At 40.6% G+C, this 22,291-nt stretch overlaps 2 protein-coding genes across 4 annotated transcripts; both read right to left on the reverse strand.

Moving 5' to 3' along the window:
- Positions 1-457: 457 nt before the first annotated feature.
- On the reverse strand, positions 458-8,080 carry hepacama (hepatic and glial cell adhesion molecule a). The gene is made up of 7 exons (XM_023402945.2): positions 7,735-8,080; positions 4,954-5,301; positions 4,363-4,644; positions 2,983-3,073; positions 2,644-2,711; positions 2,392-2,462; positions 458-1,357 (listed from the first exon to the last, which is right to left on the reverse strand). Exons 1-7 carry the CDS (start codon positions 7,832-7,834, stop codon positions 995-997), a joined length of 1,323 nt encoding a protein of 440 aa, XP_023258713.1. The 5' UTR covers positions 7,835-8,080; the 3' UTR covers positions 458-994.
- Positions 8,081-11,244: 3,164 nt separating this feature from the next.
- Positions 11,245-22,291, reverse strand: LOC111652626 (uncharacterized). 3 transcript variants are annotated; one of them, XM_087173112.1, is made up of 7 exons: positions 22,231-22,291; positions 20,491-21,333; positions 20,302-20,381; positions 20,136-20,179; positions 17,682-19,449; positions 13,802-14,003; positions 11,245-12,224 (listed from the first exon to the last, which is right to left on the reverse strand). In XM_087173112.1, the coding sequence occupies exons 2-7, from the start codon at positions 20,642-20,644 to the stop codon at positions 12,169-12,171; spliced, it is 2,304 nt and encodes a 767-aa protein (XP_087029238.1). In that variant the 5' UTR covers positions 20,645-21,333; positions 22,231-22,291; the 3' UTR covers positions 11,245-12,168. The 3 variants fall into 3 exon arrangements, with proteins under 3 accessions (XP_087029238.1, XP_087029239.1, XP_087029237.1); XM_087173113.1 differs by having other exon boundaries at positions 13,848-14,006; XM_087173111.1 differs by having other exon boundaries at positions 13,802-14,006.

The following is a 22,291-nucleotide window of genomic DNA, read 5'->3' on the forward strand; positions in this document are numbered from 1 at the left end:
GTGACTGTAAATAAGAACTCTCTGAGTGCACATAACAGCCTCCTCTTGGCTTGATCATATTTTCTATATTTGGATTTTTTTTTTTTTTTGTCGTTTGAGCGCAGCTTGATCTTCACTGACCTTCTAATGTCAAGTAATTGAAGAGTAAGAGGCATTTCAAAAGCATCGAACATAACACAATATACTCAAAAATGTCATATGTCAACAGCTACACAGCAAGTAAATCTATCTCTGAAAAGTGTACATTGAAATACAATATGTAAAGGAAATGTGTGGGTGACACCTAATGGGCTGGACAGGAATTACACTCACATTCAAGAAAAAAAGGTAAGATGTAAAAGGACGGTTTGTGGCATCATGACTTTGTTGAATGGTGTGCATAACAATGATAACAATATAATATTACTTCAGGTACAAATAGAAAATACAGAAAATATGTAGAAAAGTGATAACAACATACAAACTATTTAAATTGTTTTATTACCTTAGGTTATACAATGACCTAATAAGAATACAGTTTGTGGTTTAATTCAAAACAAACAAAACAAAACAAAACAAAACAAAACAAAACAAAACAAAACAAAACAAAACAAAACAAAACAAAACAAAACAACCCTAAAAACAATTAACTTACATATGCACAGGCACTTATCAAAAGTTCAAAGTAAAATTTAAAATGCAACAAGAAGCAAAATATATACCAGAGCTGGAAGTTCTTTACTGTTTCAGCTTCATATATATGATATTCTACATGTTGGTGAACAGGATATCTTTTTTTCATGTCACAGGATATCATCAAAAAACTACAGACTTATTGTGCATAGCCATAAATAATGGAACATGAAGATAAGGAGTTAGGTTAAAGGGAACTCATCTCTTATCCTAGTGCATCCGATCCTTTTTTCTCGTTATCCTCAGGATGCAACAAAATACCAACAAAACTATACTTTACATATCACAGAATGAAAGCATACATCCCAGGAACATGCAGTCGTCACTGTTGCGACGGACAGTGTGTCTGGTCGCTGGGATCTGGATGCTCTGCCTCTACAGGCAGGTGGCTGGCTGGGATGCCCACTGGAGGACGGACCTTTCTTATTGGGCTGAAACTGCGTGGAGATGAACCCGGGGAGTGAGCAGGTGAGCGGACAGGGCGTAGGGGAGGACCTAGATGGGGCTGTGGGATGGGTTGTGCCAGTGGAGAGGGGCTGCGGGTGTATCTGCGGGGGGCAGTCCAGATGGGCTGCTCAGTTCTGTTGGAGGCGGGGGGAAGGATTGGAGCATAGGTAGCAGGGATACTCATTTCTGATTGGCTGACAGCATTGCCAGAACATTCTTCCAAACGCTCCAGAGTCTCCTGAAATAAGAAAAGATGTAGTTACGATCACCATCTGTGATGTTTTATCTCTGATTCTATTATTGCTGCATGGCTCTATGGATGGCAGTGTTGGTCTGAAGTTAACATTTTTGGCTTTTAGGGACATATTTTGATAAGTATTGTACGGATTAGCACAAAAGTTGTTGTTCTTTTCCCAGACATTCATTGTCCCCAGTGGATAAAGCCTAATAAACCTTAGTGATCCCCTGACTTCTCCTGTAGCGCCACCATTAGGCTCACATTTGCGGTCGTGACCGAAATGTCCACTGGGTTATTCGCCATGAAATTTGCTAAGAACGTTTATGTCACCTTTAGTATGAACTGTAACAACTTTGGTGATTGCACTTGTACTTTTCCTTTAACATCCTCATCAGGTCAAAACCTATTTATTTACTTTTCCATCCATCCATTTTCTACCGCTTATCCTCTAGTAGGGTCACGGGGGGGCTGGAGCCTATCCCAGTATCTTTTCGGGCGAGAGGCGGGGTACACCCTGGACAGGTCGCCAGTCCATCGCAGGGCACACAGAGACAAACAACCATTCACTCTCACATTCATACCTATGGTCAATTTTGGAGTAACCAATTAGCCTAGTCCCCATTTGCATGTCTTTGGACTGTGGGAGGAAGCTGGAGTACCCGGAGAGAACCCACACAAGCACGGGGAGAACATGCAAACTCCATTTATTTACTTTTACTTTTGCAATACTATAGTTGATTACTACTTACTTATAAACCACTGCTTTCTCATCAGCCTCAGCTGTACTTTACGTTTAGTGCTAGATAGCAAATGTTGTTAGATGCTAACATGCAAAACTAAGATGCTAAACATTAACATCAGAATGTTAGCATTATCATTGTGATCATTTTATGCTGATGTTAGCTCTCAGCACGAAGAACAGCTACAGAGCTGCTAGCATGGCTGTAGACTCTTGACTTGTTTCATTGTTATAAAGCTTTTAATGGCTAATATAAATGCTAAATGGAGTTCTGGGAAAAAAAAGAGTGACTTACATCTTCATTCAGAACATAAAGAGGCATGGGACTCCTTCGGCCGAGTGTCGTGGGTTTGGGTACAACGTCAACTGCAAATAAATATACAGTATTCATTTTAGAAATGGTTGGTATTCTGTTGACTATGGTTAAATTCATGTAAAATAATTCTGAATGTTTTGTGACATGTGTCAATGGTTAATTAATATATAATAAAAAATATAACAAAGTGTTGTTTGACACATCATATGAACCACTGTAACTGCTGCTCACCATCATGGCCATTCTCGCTCTGCTCTACATAGATGGGAGCTCTTTGGGGGACAGGTCGATGCTTCTTTCTACAGCAAGAAAAAAAAAACCCTTGGAACACATACAAACCTTCCTCCAAAACTGGGGGTAATACAAGTTACAGGTTGTTCAATCATTTTCCACTAGATGTCCAGATTAGTAGAGAATGGTGACACTGTTGAGCTACTTGAGATTCTAGTCACATCCTAAAGTGCAATATCAAAGCCAATGAGAGACACAGAGGGAGATAGAGAGAGAGAGAGAGAGAGAGAGAGAGAGAGAGAGAAAGGGAAGAGGGAAAAAGAAGAAAGTAGCTCTCACTTTGAAGGCTTCCAACAGGCACAGACTGTCACCAAGGTGATTAGGAGGAATATGCCCCCGGTGGACAGGATGATGTATAGCGAGCTCCGTCCTGAAACAGAGTCATACAGAGAGGTAGACGTGAACACAAAGAAAGAAAGAAAGAAAGAAAGAAAGAAAGAAAGAAAGATATAAAGAAAGAAAGAAAGAAAAGATTTGTGTCAATAACAGCAGGACAATTAATGCAACGTTTGCAGGATTAGATGAAGTTGTGTCTTCAAGGCAATAAATAGTTTTTTCCTAGTTTTTTTTCTCACAGACCATGAGCTTATAATAAAACATGGCCGGGATATGGAGCATGCAGAAGATTTGATTTTTTTTCCCCAACTGCTTGCCAAGCCTTTTGAGTGTGCTGGCATGAATACAGTGCAGTGAAGTAGCACATTAGGGTAGTCACTTTGAGACTTTGTGCCGTGCTGCTACCCATGCTCAGGGAACAGAGAGCAGTTCGAGGGTCTGTATCTGTCTCTTCATGCAGCACATCAGAGTACAGCAATAATGAAGTCAGGATTACTGAAGTCCACTGAGGCACAGCGTTCCCCCCACCTGCCTTCTTTTTCTGCTCCCTCCTCATAAATAACTGTCCATTCATTGGATTAGACTGCCTCTCCCTCTCTCTCAGCCTGACATGTGGCTCTATAGTGGCGCCTGGTAACAGCCGCTCTGAGCCAACTCTGCTGCACTCTCTGCCTGGATTTGCACTTGTTGTAAACAACATTGTTAGAGCGGCAGGCATGCTTGTGTATGGGTCAGCGTGAGATGATAATTGCTTCAGCTAGCCACTGAAAATGGAAGGTTGTTGAACAATGAGATGAAATATATTCAGTTTTCCTAAGTAGAGTCTTTCAAAACCAGATTGGTTGGTATTGTTGGAGGAATTATTTTAAACTAGAAACCATTAGTGGAACGTAACTATTCACTTAAGTACTGTACTCAAGTGCAATTTTGAGGTACTTGCCCTTAAGTATTTAAATTTTATTCTACTTTATACTTTTATTCCACTATATTTCAGAGGGAGATATTGTCAAACTTTACTCTTTTCCACATTTATCCGACTGAATGCATTTTTATAAATAACACAATGCAGTTAATCCAAAATGATAATATATAACAACATATATATATAACAAAGGTCTTTCTGCCCAATGAGTACTATTGATACTTAAAGCACAATTGGAGTATTTTTACACTGTGGTACTGCTACATTTACTCAAGTTAAACATCTACTGTACTTCTTCCACCTCGGCTGGTAACCCATCTGACGTTATTATACCATTATCTATTCTTCCTTAATGTAAGCTTGTATAACTTGAGATCCTACCGGTGTAACATGCCACCTACTGTAGACAGTGAGCCGGACAGGTATGCTCTTCATGCTGCTGATGGGGTTCTCCACTCTGCAGGTGTAAATGTCATCGTCTGACATCAGAACGCGTGAGATGGTCAGCACCTTTTGGTCATGTGAAAGCAGCAGGCGTGAGTCATTGGTCAGCACCTTGCCTCCCTTCAGCCAATTGTAGATGGGCTTTGTGCCGTTATCGTGGGAACAGTGCAGGTTGAAGTACTCACTGTACTCCAGGACAGACGAAGCCATCATCTGGATATAAGGTTTGGACACAGGAACTGAGGATGACAGGAAAAAAGGCAGATTGAAATTCACAGATACGAGAGGGTGGTTGCCCTCTGGATATATAAGAACAGCTGATAAGTGGAATCCCGTTTGGTGTCTTAAAAAGAACACCACCAACACTGTGACTCACTCTGTATCGCGCTCTGAAAAAGTAAACTTCAGTATTACAGTACTCTTGGGCAATATCATGTATATTCAACTTGTATTGATTTTGTTTTAGCTTATAACTCCTCTTCAGTGTCCTGCTCTGACTGCTCATATATTCTGAAACATGAGAGAAACCAGAAGGTAATTCTCCATACCATCCACAGTGAGCTCAATGTAGTGCTCTCCAGTGAAGCTGTCATCCGTGATGGAGATCTCCACTTCGTACGCCCCTTCGTCTGACAGCTTCAGGTTGTGAAGCAGCAGCGATCCATTCTCAAACACCAGGATACGGTTGCGGTACTCTGGCCTCAGGTTCCCTATGATTTCTGTTCCAATGGACTGCACCACGGTGATAGGTTTCTCTTTGTTCCTCTTTACCTGCCACTTAATCACGGGCTTGTCGGAGCTGCTGCTGGAGTAGCTGACCGACAACAGGGCCTCTTTGCCCACTGTGCCCCTCACCACCTGGGTTTGGCTGGTCACATTCACCGCTGACACCTCACCTGGATGAAAGGCAAAGAGACAGTGGTGAAGTCTCAAACTGAGGAGCAGACGGAGAGGAATACAAGGATAGCATGGCGGTTGTTTGGGGACAGTCACTATGTTTCCTTTGATTCTCCGCCAGTGAGCAGAGATCAGAGGAATTAACTATTCACACACACTGAAACAACAGAGGACTTATGCAAAAACACACTAATTACTGCTACACTAATTACTACGACCACTACAGACGGAAAGGAAAAGTCAGAGCAGTGAAGTGGCGAGGATGCAAAAGCCCTGTACACCAGAGGTAGAAAAGAACAAAGCACATTTACACAGCTACAGTGTAAATACATGACTGTCATTTTTCTGTCTGTTCATGAGATTTTTTGTTTTTCCCACCACTGCATCTAAGATATTGAATTGTGTTTGAAAATACTGGACTTGTCACAATTCTTCATTTATTTGATTTGATTAAAGTTTTATCTGAAATTTGGAAAAGAAAACTGTATAATGAGCCCCAGAAATGCATCACGCTGTTAGACTTTGAACTCCACAACATGCTGGCTTAATTATTTTAAATAATCAAATGACCAAAAGCATTAAAATGCATCTTAAGTGCTGATGCACCTATAATGCAAAAATCTTAAGACTGTAGAAAGTAAAAAAGAAAAAACTGAACAAAAATTTCATTTTATTCTTATTTGGTAATTTACTTTACTGATAATTTTCTGACAAGATTGTCACAAACATAATGCCAAGATGCCACTGAGTCTTAAACATCAAACACTGAAAAAAAAAAAAAGAAAAACTCTGCACACCAAGTATCTACTAATGAATTAGCATATCTACATTTGACGTAAATGTGCAGAGGCTGCCTTTCACCACACCAGTAGCACATTAGTAACTGAAATTATGCCAACACTGCTTTTCCAGTTCTTTTTCCATCACTCCTGAAAACTTTGTGCCAAGATATGAGACCCAGTGATATAGTATAAGTATTGCTTTTTACATCTCACTGACTTTGAATGATTTGATTAAAACAATTGATTTTATTTTATATTACACATCAATGTAAATGATGTACTAATTTTGAATGCAAGCAATTAAACATTTAATACAATTCAGGCTCCTTTTACTTACAAGGAATCTCAACTTAATTTTGATATCGTGAGACAGGGCTTTCATTCTTTTTCGGTTGCAGACTTAATGAATAGAAATTGCATACACGTTGCTCTGCTTTTACCCTGGCCCACGACGCCTAGTCATGTCTTGATCACAAATCTGACCCCTCATGGCGAACAAGTAATGACTAATTTTGATTTGTGCTCCCCAATTATCTTCCGTCTCCCACAGGGACACAAGGATAAGGTTTTACAGTGTGAGCCGCATTTCATCCTTTATATAGGAGCCCTGTCTTGGAAACCAAACACAGCAAAGCTATTATGTTCACAGTGGAGGTTCCTATAACTCTGCTGTAGCTGGACACATGGAGGTCTAAACACTGGCTGCAGGCCTGTGAGGGGCATCCTACTGTTAGGCCTCAGTGATCGAAAAATTGACCCAGGAGCGAGAGGGAGAGGGAGAGGGAGAGAGGGACTCTGCACTGTTCACTATTCTTTGCAGTGAGGCAGTTAGCAGGGCATCGCCTCATTGCCGTGGTAACCATTTGGTCCGCCTGACAGGGGTTTCCAAGGCAATAAGACAAAGGGCATGATTGTTGGAACTAGTTTCCTCCACTGAAAAGAGTGAGAGAGGGTTAGAGAGGGAGAGACAGAGAGGAACTCTTTGTCACTGGTGAAGTTGGAGATAGACACAGGATTCAGTGATTCTACCAAAACTGGCCCGGGTGGGTAAACTGGAACCTTGGTACGGCCATGAAATCAAATCACACAGTTTTAAAACCAAAATCACCACATGGTAAACTTTTGACATCACTTTTACACTGACATGAACTCGCCTGAAGCTTCCCACACACAAAGAGCAGGCCCTGCCCTCTTCAACAGCTCTCCACAAAACTTGATATCGTCACACTTAACCTACACATCCCCTCCTTACACATCTACAATAGCCACTCCAGGCTCCTTTGAGCATTTGATGGGGAACCAATATAGAGCACCACCCATGAGCGGATCCATTGTGCTGGAACACAAGGACAAGAAAAAACGTCTTCGACTAACTTAACCTGGATTAGCTTCACTTCTAAAAGACATGGGATTTAGGTTTTGATCTGCTTTTTAAGTGACACAAAGAGAGTAAACCGAAGACTGTAAAATAAGACAGTAATTGAAAAAGATCTTACTTTTTTTTCCTCTTTGCTTGTTAATTAACTGCCAGAATTTCACAATGGAAGAAAAACTCACTTGTTTGGTCATCATCTGAAACATACAGTAGCAGTCTCCCGGAAATTATTCATCCTCTAATCTCTGGATAGCCCAACAAATCTTTGGATTTACCTGTGAAGAGGAGGAGGAGGAGGAGGCCACAGAGCGTCAGTAGCACCGGAATGTCAGTGAAACTGTCGCCTGTAGAGGAGGTCTTCCTCTCCACCTTCATCTTGTGTCCTGGGCAGAGTCTTTCTCCCACTTAGCGAGCATGGTTTATCCACCCCGGGCACGTCTCTGCGGCTCAACACTCTCTCCACTGCCTGCCTTCCTGCAAGACTGGCCTCTGCCTGGTCACACTGAGCCCCACTCTCCTCACAGCACCCCACTCACAGCCAACAACAGCCAACTGTGTGTGTGTGTGTGTGTGTGTGTGTGTGTGTGTGTGTGTGTGTGTGTGTGTGTGTGTGTGCGACTGTGTTTGTATGTTTGAGTGAGACAGAGACATAGTGTAGATGAGCTCCCCTCTTCCACTCCACACTGAGCTTTCAGAAAGGAGCTGAAAGAAAATAGTGTTTGCTTTTTAAGGTGGTTATTTATCTAAAAGCGTCTATTATTTTTTCAAGCTTCCTGAAAAGAATCTTCTTCTTTTTTTTTCAGTCAGTTAAGTTAAGTTGAGCTACTTTGCAAGAATTCCTACAGGAACTACTGTACTTCAGCCAAAACTGTGGCTCTAAGAGGAGCCCACTTAAAGCGCTGAAATGTCTGAGTTTGAAAAACAACTCACTTCCCCCCTTCTTTGGCCCACTTTTGTCACATTGTGCAAACTTCTCTCTGGACCGCAGCCTCACAATAAACTCACAATTTGTCACTTGGCAACCAGCCCTGCCGTTGACCAACACACACACACACGCACACGCACACGCACACGCACACGCACACGCACACGCACACACACACAGCCTTGAAGCATTTTGTTGCTACAGTATCTGTCAGGTTCATGATCCATGGTACTGTATCCCTGGCTGAGAGCTGCATGATAAGACAGGTGTAAGAAATAAGGGGAAATGAAATATAAAGAACGACTTGTACCTGTTTTGTCCTCTGGGTGGTGTAGAAGCTGCACTGAGGCGGTGAAGTGATGGATCATTGGAGAAATCAGATGAAGGAGGCAATACTTTAAGAGAAGCTGCCAACAACAGTACTGGCCATGTTCTGACATACATGTTGTGACTTGTAATACCACTTTACTTTTGCTCCTTTTGTTTCCTGTCATTTTAATATCCAGTGTGTAAGCAAAAAAAATAGGTGTGAAAACAATTTCAGAGTACGAAAAGTCAAAACATGGCTGTTTGAATGAAAGATTTTAGTTCTTAAGATCTTTGATGACTTCCAATCTAACACGCAGTTCTAATTTCTTGTAAGATGTAAAGTTATGTTTCATGTTACATCAGTGATTTTTCACTGTTTTGGAGATTACAAGGCATTAGTTTCTATGCTCTGATGAGTCATTTGCTTTATATGTCATCTCTCTCAGTTCAGGAAAGCAGTCTTTTGTTGCGTTTTTAGAGCATTTTGTTTGACAACAAAGGGAGGTTTTATGCAGAGGAGGAGGCACGGTTGATAGAAAGCACCAGGACTGTGGGAACAGCTGCTGTTCCCCACCACTCTCCCAGGACTCAGACTCCTGTGTAGTCAGCCATCAAAGCTGAACCTCTTCCCCTCCACCTCTGCCCTCGCTAAAAGCAGCACCTCCCCTCTTCCTCTCATCTTCTAACACACTCTAAATCAAGGGAGTAACTTTTCCAGTCAACAGAGTAAGAGAGACAGGACACAGACGGGGCCTGTGTGTCTCACTCAGTCCGGGTGCATGTGTTGTGGCAGAAACCATTGTCACATTTAGTTGAGTTGATAATGATGCCACCCCTGTGTTACTCAGAAATACAGATGTGATATGACATCTTTTGACAGGGATTCCTCTGTTTTACAGTTTGACAGATGGTGATCTATCAGGTGTTGTTTAGGCTGCTGTGGCAATAAAGCCTACTAATTTATACCCTCTTACTACTGCTAAGTGTATTAAAAAATTCTCACCATCTCCTAAGATGGCAAGGCCACAGGCATAACAACTGGAAAGCTGATTATTGCGCCCCCTGCTGTTTGCTCTGGCTTATGCATCTCTAATTATCACCCAGGAGACTACAGAGATCTTTTCTCACTGACAAGCTGTCTGAGAAAGAGAACGAACCAGCCAAGCAGGTCTTTCATATGATCTCCTCCGAAAATAGTCCACTTATGCTTAACACGTTGTAAAAGGAAGGGACAAAAGTGTTATTCTCTGGTAGGTTTCAGGATACCATGTGCTTTACAAACTCGCTCACATGACTCGCATGAGGATCCATTAAGACTCTCACTAACACGATTTTCAGGCTGATTTTTTTTTTTTTTTTTTTTTTTTTAGCAAACATGTCCTTTCCCCTCACTCCCAGAATTCAATCTACATCACCAAGTGGGTGTTGTGCTATGTTTGGAGGTGTGCAGAATATTGATTGTTCACCCACAGTCATTAAAGAGACAGGAGAACGTGGCCATGGCACGTCTGGGACTGAGTAGGAGAAAAGAGAGAATAGGTCCACATAAAACCCATAGAGGATGTTTATGAGAGTGCGGCGGAGGAGGAATGTCAGCCTGAGAAGGAAGTGCTCTGCACCCCGGCTTTGCAAAACCACCGAGCGCAAGACTCATGTCGGTTGTCCTACCTCTACAGCTGGTGACACAACCAAGAACCTGTGTGTGTGTGTGTGTTGTGTGTGTGTGTGTGTGTGTGTTTGTGTGTGCATGAGCGTGAGAATGAGTTGTCTCAGTGGGATCTGCATACTCAAGTACGGGTTGTGTTTTTCCTGTGTGAGAATGCATGTGCAGTTTGAGTTTGTGCAGTGTGCTGTATGGCTCAGATGTGCGTGGGTGGGCTGAGTGGGAGCATTGGGAGACTGAAGATGCTCTAGCCTGTTTCTCATAAAGCGAACAAGACTGCCTGGGCAAACGAAGCAAAAAAAAATTAGTTTTTTCTTTTGTGATTTGAACAGCCTTATTGCAATAAAGGTAGGCCATGTGTTGCTAAAAATTCGACAGGTACATACATCACTCTGTGGTGTAGATGTTTATAATAATGCACTTGTTGATAGGCTGACAACATTTTATAGCTTATATAGAAACCACTACAGAGGCTCTGCAACCGTGCATTTAAAATGTCCTAAATTGCTCTAATAGCTACTAATACTAGTATAAACTCAAGTAATGTCTAGAGCAACTGTAAATTGTAAATATTAGAAATGCACAGTTTTATGTTATGAATTAATCATGAGAGTTCTTGTGCAAGAGAACCACACGCGAGACAAAATGTTGTTCCAGCTTCGTGGAAACCTAGTCTCTCCAATTATCAGCCCTGCTTACGTTGCAGTGAGACACACACACACACACACACCCACAAACAAACACACACACACACACACACACATATAGAAAAAGAAAAATCTCAACTTTACCACCAGAGATGGAGGTGACGGATCACATAATGGGAACTGTTGGAAACTAACGGCTCGTTAATTTGAATTAATGAAGTTTAAAACAGACATTTCAGCATATATTTAAGGTGTATTTATTAGTGTAATGCCATGACTCTACAGCAAAGTTCAGCAAGGTACTATTCAATTCGTTTTAAAGCATGAAAGCTCTGCAAACTCTGACAACGGAATTTCACACACCTGATTTAACATAAGTCAAACAAGTCAAACCCACCAACACAACAACAGAGCATATTGAACAAGTGTCTCATAAGGTAAAGCTGTAAAATGCATCTGGAAAAAAAAAGTGTAATTACTGCATGCTTACTGTTCTGGAAGATCAGATTTATAGAAAATGCTCAAACAGGTGAAAAGAGAACTTACTCCTGATCAAAAAGATAATCAAGGCAATTGCAATCTGACTGAAGTAACTTAGAATAAATAGAACATACATAGCTACTTTATCTTTTGATATTTTTGATATTTTAATCATTTTTGTAAGCAAGTCAAATAGATAAATAATAGTCAAGATAAAAGCACATCAGAAAATAATGCAGAAGAACAAATAATTTAAGCCACTACTTACGCAAAGTCTAATGCTGATGCATACAAGGTTTATACACAGATGGTATGAAGTGTTCTGTCCAAAATAAGCCCTGTTTAGCATTTAGAGGACATTCATTTTCACATTCACAGATCATCATCTAAAAACTAGCACACTACCAGAAGTTTCACAAGTACATGCAGTGAGTTGCAAATTCTGGGTCAAAGACATCCGTACTGATGAGACTGCTGGAGAAGCAGAGAAGGAGTGTTAAAGTTCACAAAATTCACATAACACACCCTCTAAACTGTTCATTTCCTACTGCTAATTTGTGTTGAAAAAGAAAATCACTCCTGGGGTAAAAAGGTATGTCTGAAAGCCAGCCCAGCCAGCTTATGCCAGCCATCTCTCGCTACCTTCCTCCCCCTCTTTCTCTTCATCCAGGTCAGGACAGGGGTGTCACTGCTCTGGCACAGATGTGTCGTCTCTCTCTACTGCCCCCGATCCTCCTGCCTCTAAAAACAGAAATAGGCAAGACGTAGATAAGCACTGCGGAGTCTTGAAAAAAACAGTTTCTATGCAAGCTCTTGTTGTCAAGGTTAAACGCTTTGATACATAGTTACAAACTATAATGTTACTTGTGGGTGGATCTTTTATAAAGAACAAAAACTTTTCATTGAGCTGCTACTTAATGAGGATTCATTTTGAATGAATCTTTCTATAATGCAAATATATTTAAATAGAATTGCTGAGAACTTGATTCCTTGTGATGAGCTCAAAAACCCACTTCTGTTGTGAAAAGGGGGTCTCCCCCAATGGGAGGTGCTCGGGATGCTCAGTTCCAGTCCGACAGGTCCATTAATTCTGCTGTCCCTCTGAAACATATACTGTACCTAAAGCACCTGGAGCTATAAATACATCTCCTACATAAGCATGCAAGGCAGACAGCAACTGGGTTAGGGAGAATCATTGACATAGATCCCTTGAGGCAGCCACATCCCCAAAGAAAATGCAGCTTTGTCTTACTGGAAAAGGTGAAATTTCAAGGGCTGGGCATCGAAAGCCTTCTCTTACTTCTCAAATATTCTCTCTAATTCACACGTTCCTGATAGTTCACGTTCGAAAGCATGATTTGAGTGGATATTTGATGTCAAAGTGTTGTTATGATGTATAAGAGTTTTATTTTGTACTATTGTTGATTGCAGAAATGTTTGGATTTGGTTTAGAGAAGCATAAAAACTAATCTAAATGCAACTCTTGCCTGTGTTGGAATAATAAACATCCACAAGGGAACACAGAAATTGGACTAATTGAATTCTGAAACCATTTCCTCCTCCACAGTTGTATAAAATAACAATTGGAAAACAACTCAACACTGAGAATGTAACTTGACATTTTCCAGGTAAAACAACCTCTCGTCAACATGTTTTCTCTCTCACCGTTTACCAGCACATCTTGAAGCAGATTCATTTATAACCCCTTTAACACATTAATTAATTGAACGACTCGATCATCGGCTGCTGGAGACCTCATGGGGTAATTAAATGAGTCACTCAGTTATGTATTGCATTAATTACACCTGGTGCGAACCATAAGGGGATCTAATATGTGTATTTAATTATGTATAGCTTTTAAATGGTTTCTTTACCTAGTGATTAAAATGGTAAATCAGCTTGTGTTCCTGCATTGTGTTTAAGTGTTAGGCTCTGTGGAGACATTACGGTCACATGATTTTCCAACTTTCATCTTAAAATGGGACAGGCAGTAAAACCAAAGAAGACTAATGCTCCACCAACAACATGGAGATCATCCTTAAAACATAAGTAGCGATACCATGCAATACTATGTGTATTTGCATTATACCAAACATTTACTTGCTTATTGTATGTAGAATAATTAATCACTTTAACTCAAAGTATCACAAGATTCTGTTCATGGTCAAATATGCAACTTACGCTCTCTACATCACTTACCTTATGTCACCTACTGTAGTCACAGCTCCTGATGGGAGCCTCTGTTAGTCACTAGCCATAATGCCCTCTTTAATGGCATTATGTGACCTAGTCTTATCCCTTGGTTCTACACCACTGACCTGTGTCCCCCTGGCTGCCGTTGAGCACATCCCCAGTGCTGCTCACCTCCTCCCCTTCTGCTTTGTCCTCCGGCTTCATCTTCTTACGGGTCATGTGGCCACGGAAGCCAGCCTGAATCTTGGCAGCAGCCCTGTTGGCCTCGGGGTCATCCAAGGGAATGTCCATGATGTCCTCCTCCTCCTGGGGGCGGCTGCACTCCTCCTGCTAAGAGGACCACAAAGTTGTGGTTTCTCACAGTAGGATAGCATATTACATGAGCATATGAAGATGCACTGGTGGGAGAATCTCATCCTTAACAGACTGTGTAGATATTTTGTACAATTATCTGTGTATGCAATACTGTCTTTTTGGCACCAGGGGATGTGTGCTTGTTGCAGAGTAACTCACCTTTATTACATGACTTCAGTGGGCCTCTGAAGAGGTCAATAAACTACATTAACCTCCCTTTTTTGCGCTCCCTTTCTCCTGTTGTCATACAATGTATGATACAATGCAGGAGAAAACATGTCCGAGTCAGACGATTTCGTGACTAATTACCGTGGTCTGCTGTGTTGTTTTTTTGTTATGGATTGGTTGTGGATTGTTGTTAGCAACAGACAATGATTATAAGATCACAGATAATTGTTTATTATACAAAATAGAGCAATCTGCTTTTTTTGTTAAGAAACAAAGTTGGAGTAAAAGATCGCTGCATGTCTGACTATTTTTAGCTAATTATTCAGATTTCAACTAAACAGGAGTTATTGTTAAAAAAAAAAAGGGTTTAAAATCATCTTTCAAGGAAAAAAAAATTTCTTCAGCTGAAAAGGATGACCCAGCGAAAATGCTACTGCAATCAACAGTAGCTCATTCAGTGACTGAAAGTACAGCAGCCACTGTCCCATAGGAAACGTTGGGTGGGCGGAAGAGAAATTCTGGCTTGTCATAAAGTGTCAGTGGAATAGCGCCAAGGCTTTCGACGGGTTATGTAAACACCAATTCTAATTGTGTGGCGAACACATATCAGCTACACCCTGTGCTTTGCTTATAGAAACAGATTGACATTTCATACAAAGGCAGCCCACAGAAAGAGCCCACTGTCATCCCACTACTTTGGTGAAACAGTGCATCATGTCTCCAGTGAAACCCCTCCAGTGTAGGAGTGTGACCACCCACCTGTTCAGCCAGCATTCATTAGCCTCTGTGTCTGACTGCTCACTGAGCTGCCAGAATCCAGCTCTTTTTCAGCAGCAGAGATGAGAGGGCTGCTACACTGGATTTTGTTGGCTACACCACCTTCTCAGGGGTCTTATTGTTTTTATTGCCTCAGGGTCCACAGACTTAATATTAACATGCAAATTTCAGGTAACCTAATATCACCCATGATAAAAGAGCTTCTTTTTTTTTTTATAATAGAGCTTTATGTACTTACTTCTCTGTGATTAATTTACCATCTTAGAGTCATAAATACACAAATGTTTAATACACATTTTACTATAAGAGTAAAGAGGCAAAAACATCAACAACATGGCAGTATGCAGTTTGAGGACAACAAAACACTAGTAAACACCATTAGTAACTAAGAAGGGGTTAAAAATGAAAAATAAAATCTATTAAAAAAGTTTAATCTAGAGCTTTTACTTACATTGTGACAGTCCATGTCTTACTCTCAAAGATGACTTCAGTCTTCAGCTGAGTTCACCTAGTTTGACTTGTATGCCTCAATTTCTATGTGGACCAAGCAATGCTCTCCTAAAAGAGTCTCCGGTATAATACAGATGTCTCACTGGCTCTTACTAACAATCACTGTATGTTCAGTAACACCCTGCTCACGCAAGAGTGAGAGAGAGAGACATACAGTCAGAGAGAGAGAGGAGGAGAGAAAGAGGGAGGGAGAGAAAGAGAGACCTCCTACAAACATGACAGCATGTGTTCCATCTTTTCAGTCTCATTAAGGTTGCTGACCTACTGTGTTCACATTACTGTTACAGACCTTTAACAGAAGTGCAACATTAACATAACACAGCCTACAGACTTAGGAAGAGTAACTGAAATAGGCTGAATATGGAAACAATTTCAGCGATTTAAAGTTTGACAGTTTTCTAACAAGTTAAAATGATGGAAGCATTTAGTCTGGATATTAATAAGGAATGCGCAAAGTGACTATCACATGGGCCGAGCATCATGAAAACTTCATAAGTTGCAATGTTACAATAATAAAATCGACAAATAAAAACAGATGACCAACATAGAAATACTATGTAAAAGCCAGATGGTCATAAAAAATAATTGCTGACTTTCAAATTGTACTAATAGTGTGGAAATAAAAAAGTGTAAGCATCTTGGACTGTTTTTACACTAGGAGGTGTTATAAATTTATTAGAGGCAGAGTGAGCTAACAGCCCTCTCCATCCCTCTGATCCCAGCTGGTATGGCCGCCCACACTCCTCTGCCAGCCTCAGAGACAAGACGGAGAGGGAGAGAAAGAGAAAACATCCATTTATCTGAGTTATATCTCTGACTTTAACGCTCTCCTGCTGGTTTTCTAACCATTCAAACAATATGTTAAGTTATCCTCACGCCTAATTTCACAAAGCGGACTCGCTTTATCAATCAATTCACTTTTAATTTGTATGAATGATAACCACTGTGTAATTAAATTTACTGTAATCAATCATAATAATAGTTAGTCTGCTCATAGTAGCCTAATCATTAGTGTATCTAACATGGTATTTATCCACCTGAGATGATTGGAGCATAGGAACGTCATTGTGCGAACTTGTGAACAGCGAGTTAAAGGCAAAAAAGTTAAAATAAAAAAAACTACACAAGCCATATGAGATACTGCAGCCAGGTCACTATTAGAGTAGATGGCCTATATACTGTAGTTTTGTGATAGCTTTGTTTCAGCTGAAATAAATTTTGCCTGTAAGCAAGAGTATACAAAACAGCACGAGCACAGAAATACAGAAGGTAGTGTTTTACTGTTTAATCAGTCAGTTAGAAACTGCTATTAAAGGTAGATTACTGATACAGATGGTGCCTAGCAACTCTCAGCATCACCATCTCCTATTAATTCCATGACGACACTAAGAGAGAGCAGGATGGTGAGGGGTTACCATGGTAACGTTCTTAGTGCCCCTTCCTACACTCCCTCCCTGCGTATTTAGAGCCCTGTTGGTCCAGACAAATCAGACGGGGCTAACTGTGACAGCAGTAAAAATGTTAAAGGCTTGATTCACAAGACAAATTGTCTAGTCTGTGTTTTATGATGATAGATTATTGAATCAAGTTTCAATCTGTGGAGGCTGTGGTGGCTCCCAAGAGGAGAGTGGATCTGGCACTAACAAAGCAACTGTATTACAGTTTTATGAGCATGCGGCAGAGTAAAGGCCTCAAACAGCATCTTGAACACACCCATATATGAACAAAGAGACAGATTATGCAGAATTTAGAGACTGAGACAAAAATTTCTGTACATTTCAGTTAAGACGATTTTGATTGTGACCCGTTCAAAGTTGATCAGAGCAACTACGATACGTCATCCAGAAAATGAACTATTTTGGAGATGTTATCAATCACCTAGCCCTGGAGAGCCCAGGGGAGAAATAAACGGTAGGGCCACTGTTGACCAGACTCGTCCTTAAAGAGTTTATTTATATTGGCTACCTGAGACAGGAATTGGAACAGAGCAGACTGCAGACCAGCTAAAGACACCTCTGTCTGAAAGTGTATGAACATTAATCCACAGCCTGATGATAAAAGTGGAGGAGATATGGTGAGTTGTACAACCTCTATTTTATTCAAACCCTACAAGTTATGGTAACAAATCAGGGCTATTTTATCAACGCAAAAATGTTCATAATGTTAAGGCATATAAAAATGTGTGAAACCCGTTACCTTGTCACTACTTTTGCCTCCAGGCTCTGTGGCATCCCTCTCAGACCCAGGTGGCCTTTCTTCTCCGTGGTGGTCAGCACCTGTCCTATCCACACTCCGGCTGATGCTTTCCCCTTCACTCTTTTCTTGGACTTCAGAATCAATCTTTCCTTCTTCTACGACATCCTCTTCTTCCTTTGATGTGACCTCTTTTTCTTCCACTGTATCTTTTGCCTGTGACTCTACAAGTGATCTCTGACTGTCCTCTGGTAAATGTTGTGCACTTGCCTCTAAAGTTTCACTCTCTGCCTCCATTGCAGCCGCGGTTGTATATGACTGGGTTACTTGAGATGAATGATTTTCTACACCGCCATCATTAACATCTTCATCCTCCATCTCACTATAACCTTCTGTATGTATGTCCTCTTTGTCTCCTCCATCTGTGTCTGTCCTCTCATCTTCTTTAAGGTCGTTGGACTTTGTTTCTTTCTCAGAATCCTCATTCTGACAAAGTTTGCCTTCTCTTATCTTCTCATTATCCTCATTTGTATGATCGGTTTCAACCTCTGGGTTTTCTTCATCTGCCTCGGTGGTGAGCTGATGTAATGAGCTAACACCTTCTCCCTTCTCATCATTATCATCACTATGATTTAAATTAGGGGCATGTGTGTCCACCTTCTCCTTCATTATATCAGGTGCTTCGTGCTGACTTTCCATTTCCTCCCTCTCAGACTTAAATTCTTTTTCAGCTCCCTCCATTTCGGGTTCCTCGTTGTATTGTAGACCAGATATATTTTGGTCTGTTGCCACTGCAGTAACATAATTGGAGTCTTCCTCCTGTTGCATTTCTAATATCTTAGTCTGTAAGACCTCTACTGATCCCTCTTCCTCTGGCTGTTTCTCCCCGACCTCAGTAATCTGCTGAGCCTCTGGAACATCTTCAAAGCTAATCTCAACCAAAGAATCCTCCTTTGGTATAGTACTACTATCTAAACCACCCTCAATATGAGCTAAACTTTGATGTGTTTCCTCAGAAGAAGCTTCAGTCTCTGTTCCTTCCTCCTCTTTTGTTTTTGCTTCTTGTTGATTGCCCTCAGTGGTTTCAAATTGAGACAGTGATGATCGTGCAAGAGTTTCCGCAGGTTGGGGATTTAAGCTTTCTTCTTCGACTACATGTATATAATTTTCAACAGTGGCTATTTCCATTATTCTCTCGGTTCCACCAAGCTCTGTAGCACAAACGTCCACATCAGCCTGCTCAGAATATGGAAAGACCTCCACTGGTTCTTCAACTTCAGTATTTTCCTCTCTTTCTGAGCCTGTAATCTCCTTATCTACAACTGCAGAGTCTTGTTTATCACCTCCCTCATCTTTTGCCATTCCTAACTCCTGAGCACACACATCTACATTAGAAACCCCACTGAATGATAACAAGTTAGTGGACTCAGATTGATGTATGACTTGGTCTGGAACAGAGCTGCTATCTTTTTCATTAGCTGCCCTGTCAACTTTTTCAAGTGTATTTATTGTTGGGTCTTTCTCTTCCTCAGTCCCACTCAGTTCATCAGACTGTACATCTGCAGCTGGGAGCCTGTTGATGGATTCCCCTTCTGAAAGTCGTTTTTCCACTGAAATAATGTGTTTCTCTGTAATATCATGTTTTCCTTCTTCTTGTGTGCTTTCAGCTAAATCAACTTCTTCAGATACGTTAGGTTGTGAGATCGAAAGATTTGAGGCTTGTGCTGAATGACTTGATTCATCTTCCGTTTGGCACTCAAATGATTTTTCTCTAAAAAAGTACCAATCAAAATGAAAGGCTTAAGTTGAGAAATACTCAGTATGACAAGGGAAAAATTTGATGCTTCTCAGAAACCATGCAAGTATCATAATGCCTGTGTCACACTCATCTGGATCCTGTCACTGTGTTGCTGCAGCTGGTCGTCTCTTGTTGATCAGTATTGCTCTTTCTCACCTTTGACACTGCAAACTTACCACCGCTTTCAATACTGAACTGACGTTCTATGGTAGTTCTGAGCCTCTACACCAAAATTTTTTACATGGACCTCTCTGTAAAGTTGCATTAGATTGAACCATACTATCCATATTCTAAAATAAATTAGTATATACTACTGCATTTGCTTATAAAATCTGAACAAATACTTTTAACAGATGTGCAGTGATTATTTTCTGGCATTTGTTGAGACAATGCATGTATGTCCAAACCTCAGAAAAAGTATAGCTGGGGAGTGATTATGCAAATTTTACCCATGACCTAATTCTATTTCCTAATTTACCTCATCAGGACTACAGAAAACCTCACACCAAATGATGTCTGATGGAAACATTTTAGTAATAAACATGACAAAATAATATTGCATTCTCATGTCCACTTATCACTATCCTTTCCCTCATGTCCATCCTGTCCCTCTCCTGTTGAGCCTCTTGCCTGTTGATAGCACATATAGTGAAACTCACTTGGAAATGGCGATCTCTGGTGCAAGCTCTTTCTCGGGACTAGCCTGTTGGGGTGAAAACCGACAACAAAGGTGTAATGGTAAATAGAAACTCGCTGATAAACGGAGGAGAGATTTATACGCATACTGAGAGTAGTAAGCTAATATATTGTAGGTTAAATTCGTACCCCATTAGCCTTGAATGCATGGTTGTTGTAAAATCGATCTTCCAGTTTAGCAGCCCACTCAGCAGGGTCCATGCCACTCTCTACACGCGAAAAAAGAAATTCAATAATAATTTGACAGTACGTAATAGCATTTGTCTCATTTAAAGGGCAACTTTTACTTGTCAGTTTCACGTAGAAAGTTGGAGTTACCTTCTCTTTGTTTGAGAAGAACATCGAAGTACTGTGCAGCATATTTAGGGATGTCTTCAGGCTGGTCTCGTAGGATTTCTCTGGCAAGTCCCTCGAGGATTGTACCAAACCCTCGCGGTATCCGCAGGTGAGTGTTGGAGAAAGGCACTGACATTTTTTAGGATAAACTTCGACGGTAACTAGGGATATCTGACCAGGAGAAGTTTTTCCACTGTAGCTTATTTACTGTCTTCCCCTTGTGTAGTGCAGAAGGGGAGAAAAGCTAACGTTAGCTGGTAACGTTCTAAAGTACATAACGTTAACTTAACGTTTGTGGTTAAGCATATTAGCTACACACCACTTAAACAGCTTACATATATATATGTAAATATATATTCAGTAAGATTTAGAAAATGTCAAAACATAAGTAATTAGTTACGCCTGTTACCTGAAATGACTTGCAATTCGTATCAACGTTTACTTTTAAATGCTATGGCTAGTGACAGTAGGCTTTTTGTTGATAACCGTTTCTAGGCAACGACTCTGACTACGGATACTGACTAGGCTCAAATGCCATTAAACTCACAAGAAATAAAGTCTTTATTGGTTATAATTGCGGGTTCATAGCATTCTCGAAGCAAACAATATAACGAGTAGCATAAAGCAGCATTATTTACACATAATGTATATTAGCATGTATAGCACAGTCAGACGTGTGCCCCATTTCGCTCCTCAGGCATATGTGATGACTGCATATTCCGAGTTGGTGCTCATCTTGCGGCTGACCTCTCTGGGCATGGGGACATGCAGCCTGTCAGCTGATCGTGAGGCCTGCAGGTAAGACCTTGATTCATCTCCCCACCACTGGAGAGGAAGCAGAGAAAAACTCTTGTAGTATGTTGGAAATAGAAAGATCCACTCAAGACTTTTGTCTCTTAGGTTTAGTCAAACCTAGTTGATAAAAATACCTAATATAAATAAACTGTTTATTGGCTGTATTTCTTTTTTATACAAACCCATACATGAAATATATATTCACTGTCTAATCAAGAAAGAGAAATATAAGAGGTGTTAACATTATGATATAAAATGAACAGCTTTATGATCATTTTAGAAGCTGTGTGACTGTGGAGTTGTATTACAACACCGAGAGCTGTCTCTCAAGTTTAGTCAAACCTAGTTGATAAAAATATCTAACATAAATAAACTGTTAACTGACTGTATTTCTATTTATACAAACCCATACTTATGAAATATATATTCACTGTATAGTCAAGTGAGATAAATATAAGAGGTGTTAACATTATGATATCAAATGAACAGAACATTTTCACCTTAAGCCTTTCATTTTGATTAGTAATTTTTAGAGAAAAATCATGAGTCCCAAACTGAAGACTATCTAAATCTAAACTTAAAGTTTCTTGTCTGGCAACCCTACCGTGACAGATGCTCTCTACATATAGTAGGTCCTTTGTTCACCTAAGACTTGAGCAGGCGCTAAAGCATACATAGCCAAGTAAGTGTTCATTCATTTAAGATTATATAATCTGGGCCTTCATTGTGCCTCCTTGTAGACCAACAACAGTCAACTATAAGTGATCAACATAACATAGGCATTCACCAATTTTATATTTGAGATTGTGATCTATGGTTGCAAAGGCGTGCTCAGAACAGAGCAGGGGAGAATAAGCTGTCCTGTGAATTTAGGATTGAGTGAGAGAAAAGCAACAAACACATTGACACTGAAGTCTTGTCTCTCACCTCCTTTTGATCTCCAGGAGTCAAATAGCAAACCTGAGTGAGCTCTGGTGTGCTGACACCT

This window comes from Seriola lalandi, unplaced genomic scaffold, assembly GCF_002814215.2.
Source record: "Seriola lalandi dorsalis isolate HSWRI2012SDOR001 ecotype SW California unplaced genomic scaffold, Sedor1 jcf7180002054044, whole genome shotgun sequence".
Lineage (NCBI taxonomy): Eukaryota > Metazoa > Chordata > Actinopteri > Carangiformes > Carangidae > Seriola > Seriola lalandi.

What these genes read in the sequence shown, in the direction of transcription:
- LOC111652626 (XM_087173111.1), bottom strand. Translation starts at nt 20,644, where the DNA reads ATGTCAGTGCCTTTCTCCAACACTCACCTGCGGATACCGCGAGGGTTT. An exon ending in ATGCATTCAAGGCTAATGGG is followed by an intron (nt 20,180 to 20,301) that starts GTACGAATTTAA and finishes TCACCCCAACAG; the next exon opens with GCTAGTCCCGAGAAAGAGCT. An exon ending in CGGCAGCCAGGGGGACACAG is followed by an intron (nt 12,225 to 13,801) that starts GTCAGTGGTGTA and finishes TTCTGTTTTTAG; the next exon opens with AGGCAGGAGGATCGGGGGCA.
- hepacama (XM_023402945.2), bottom strand. Translation starts at nt 7,834, where the DNA reads ATGAAGGTGGAGAGGAAGACCTCCTCTACAGGCGACAGTTTCACTGAC. An exon ending in CATTGAGCTCACTGTGGATG is followed by an intron (nt 4,645 to 4,953) that starts GTATGGAGAATT and finishes TGTCATCCTCAG; the next exon opens with TTCCTGTGTCCAAACCTTAT. An exon ending in TGTCCGGCTCACTGTCTACA is followed by an intron (nt 3,074 to 4,362) that starts GTAGGTGGCATG and finishes ACTCTGTTTCAG; the next exon opens with GACGGAGCTCGCTATACATC.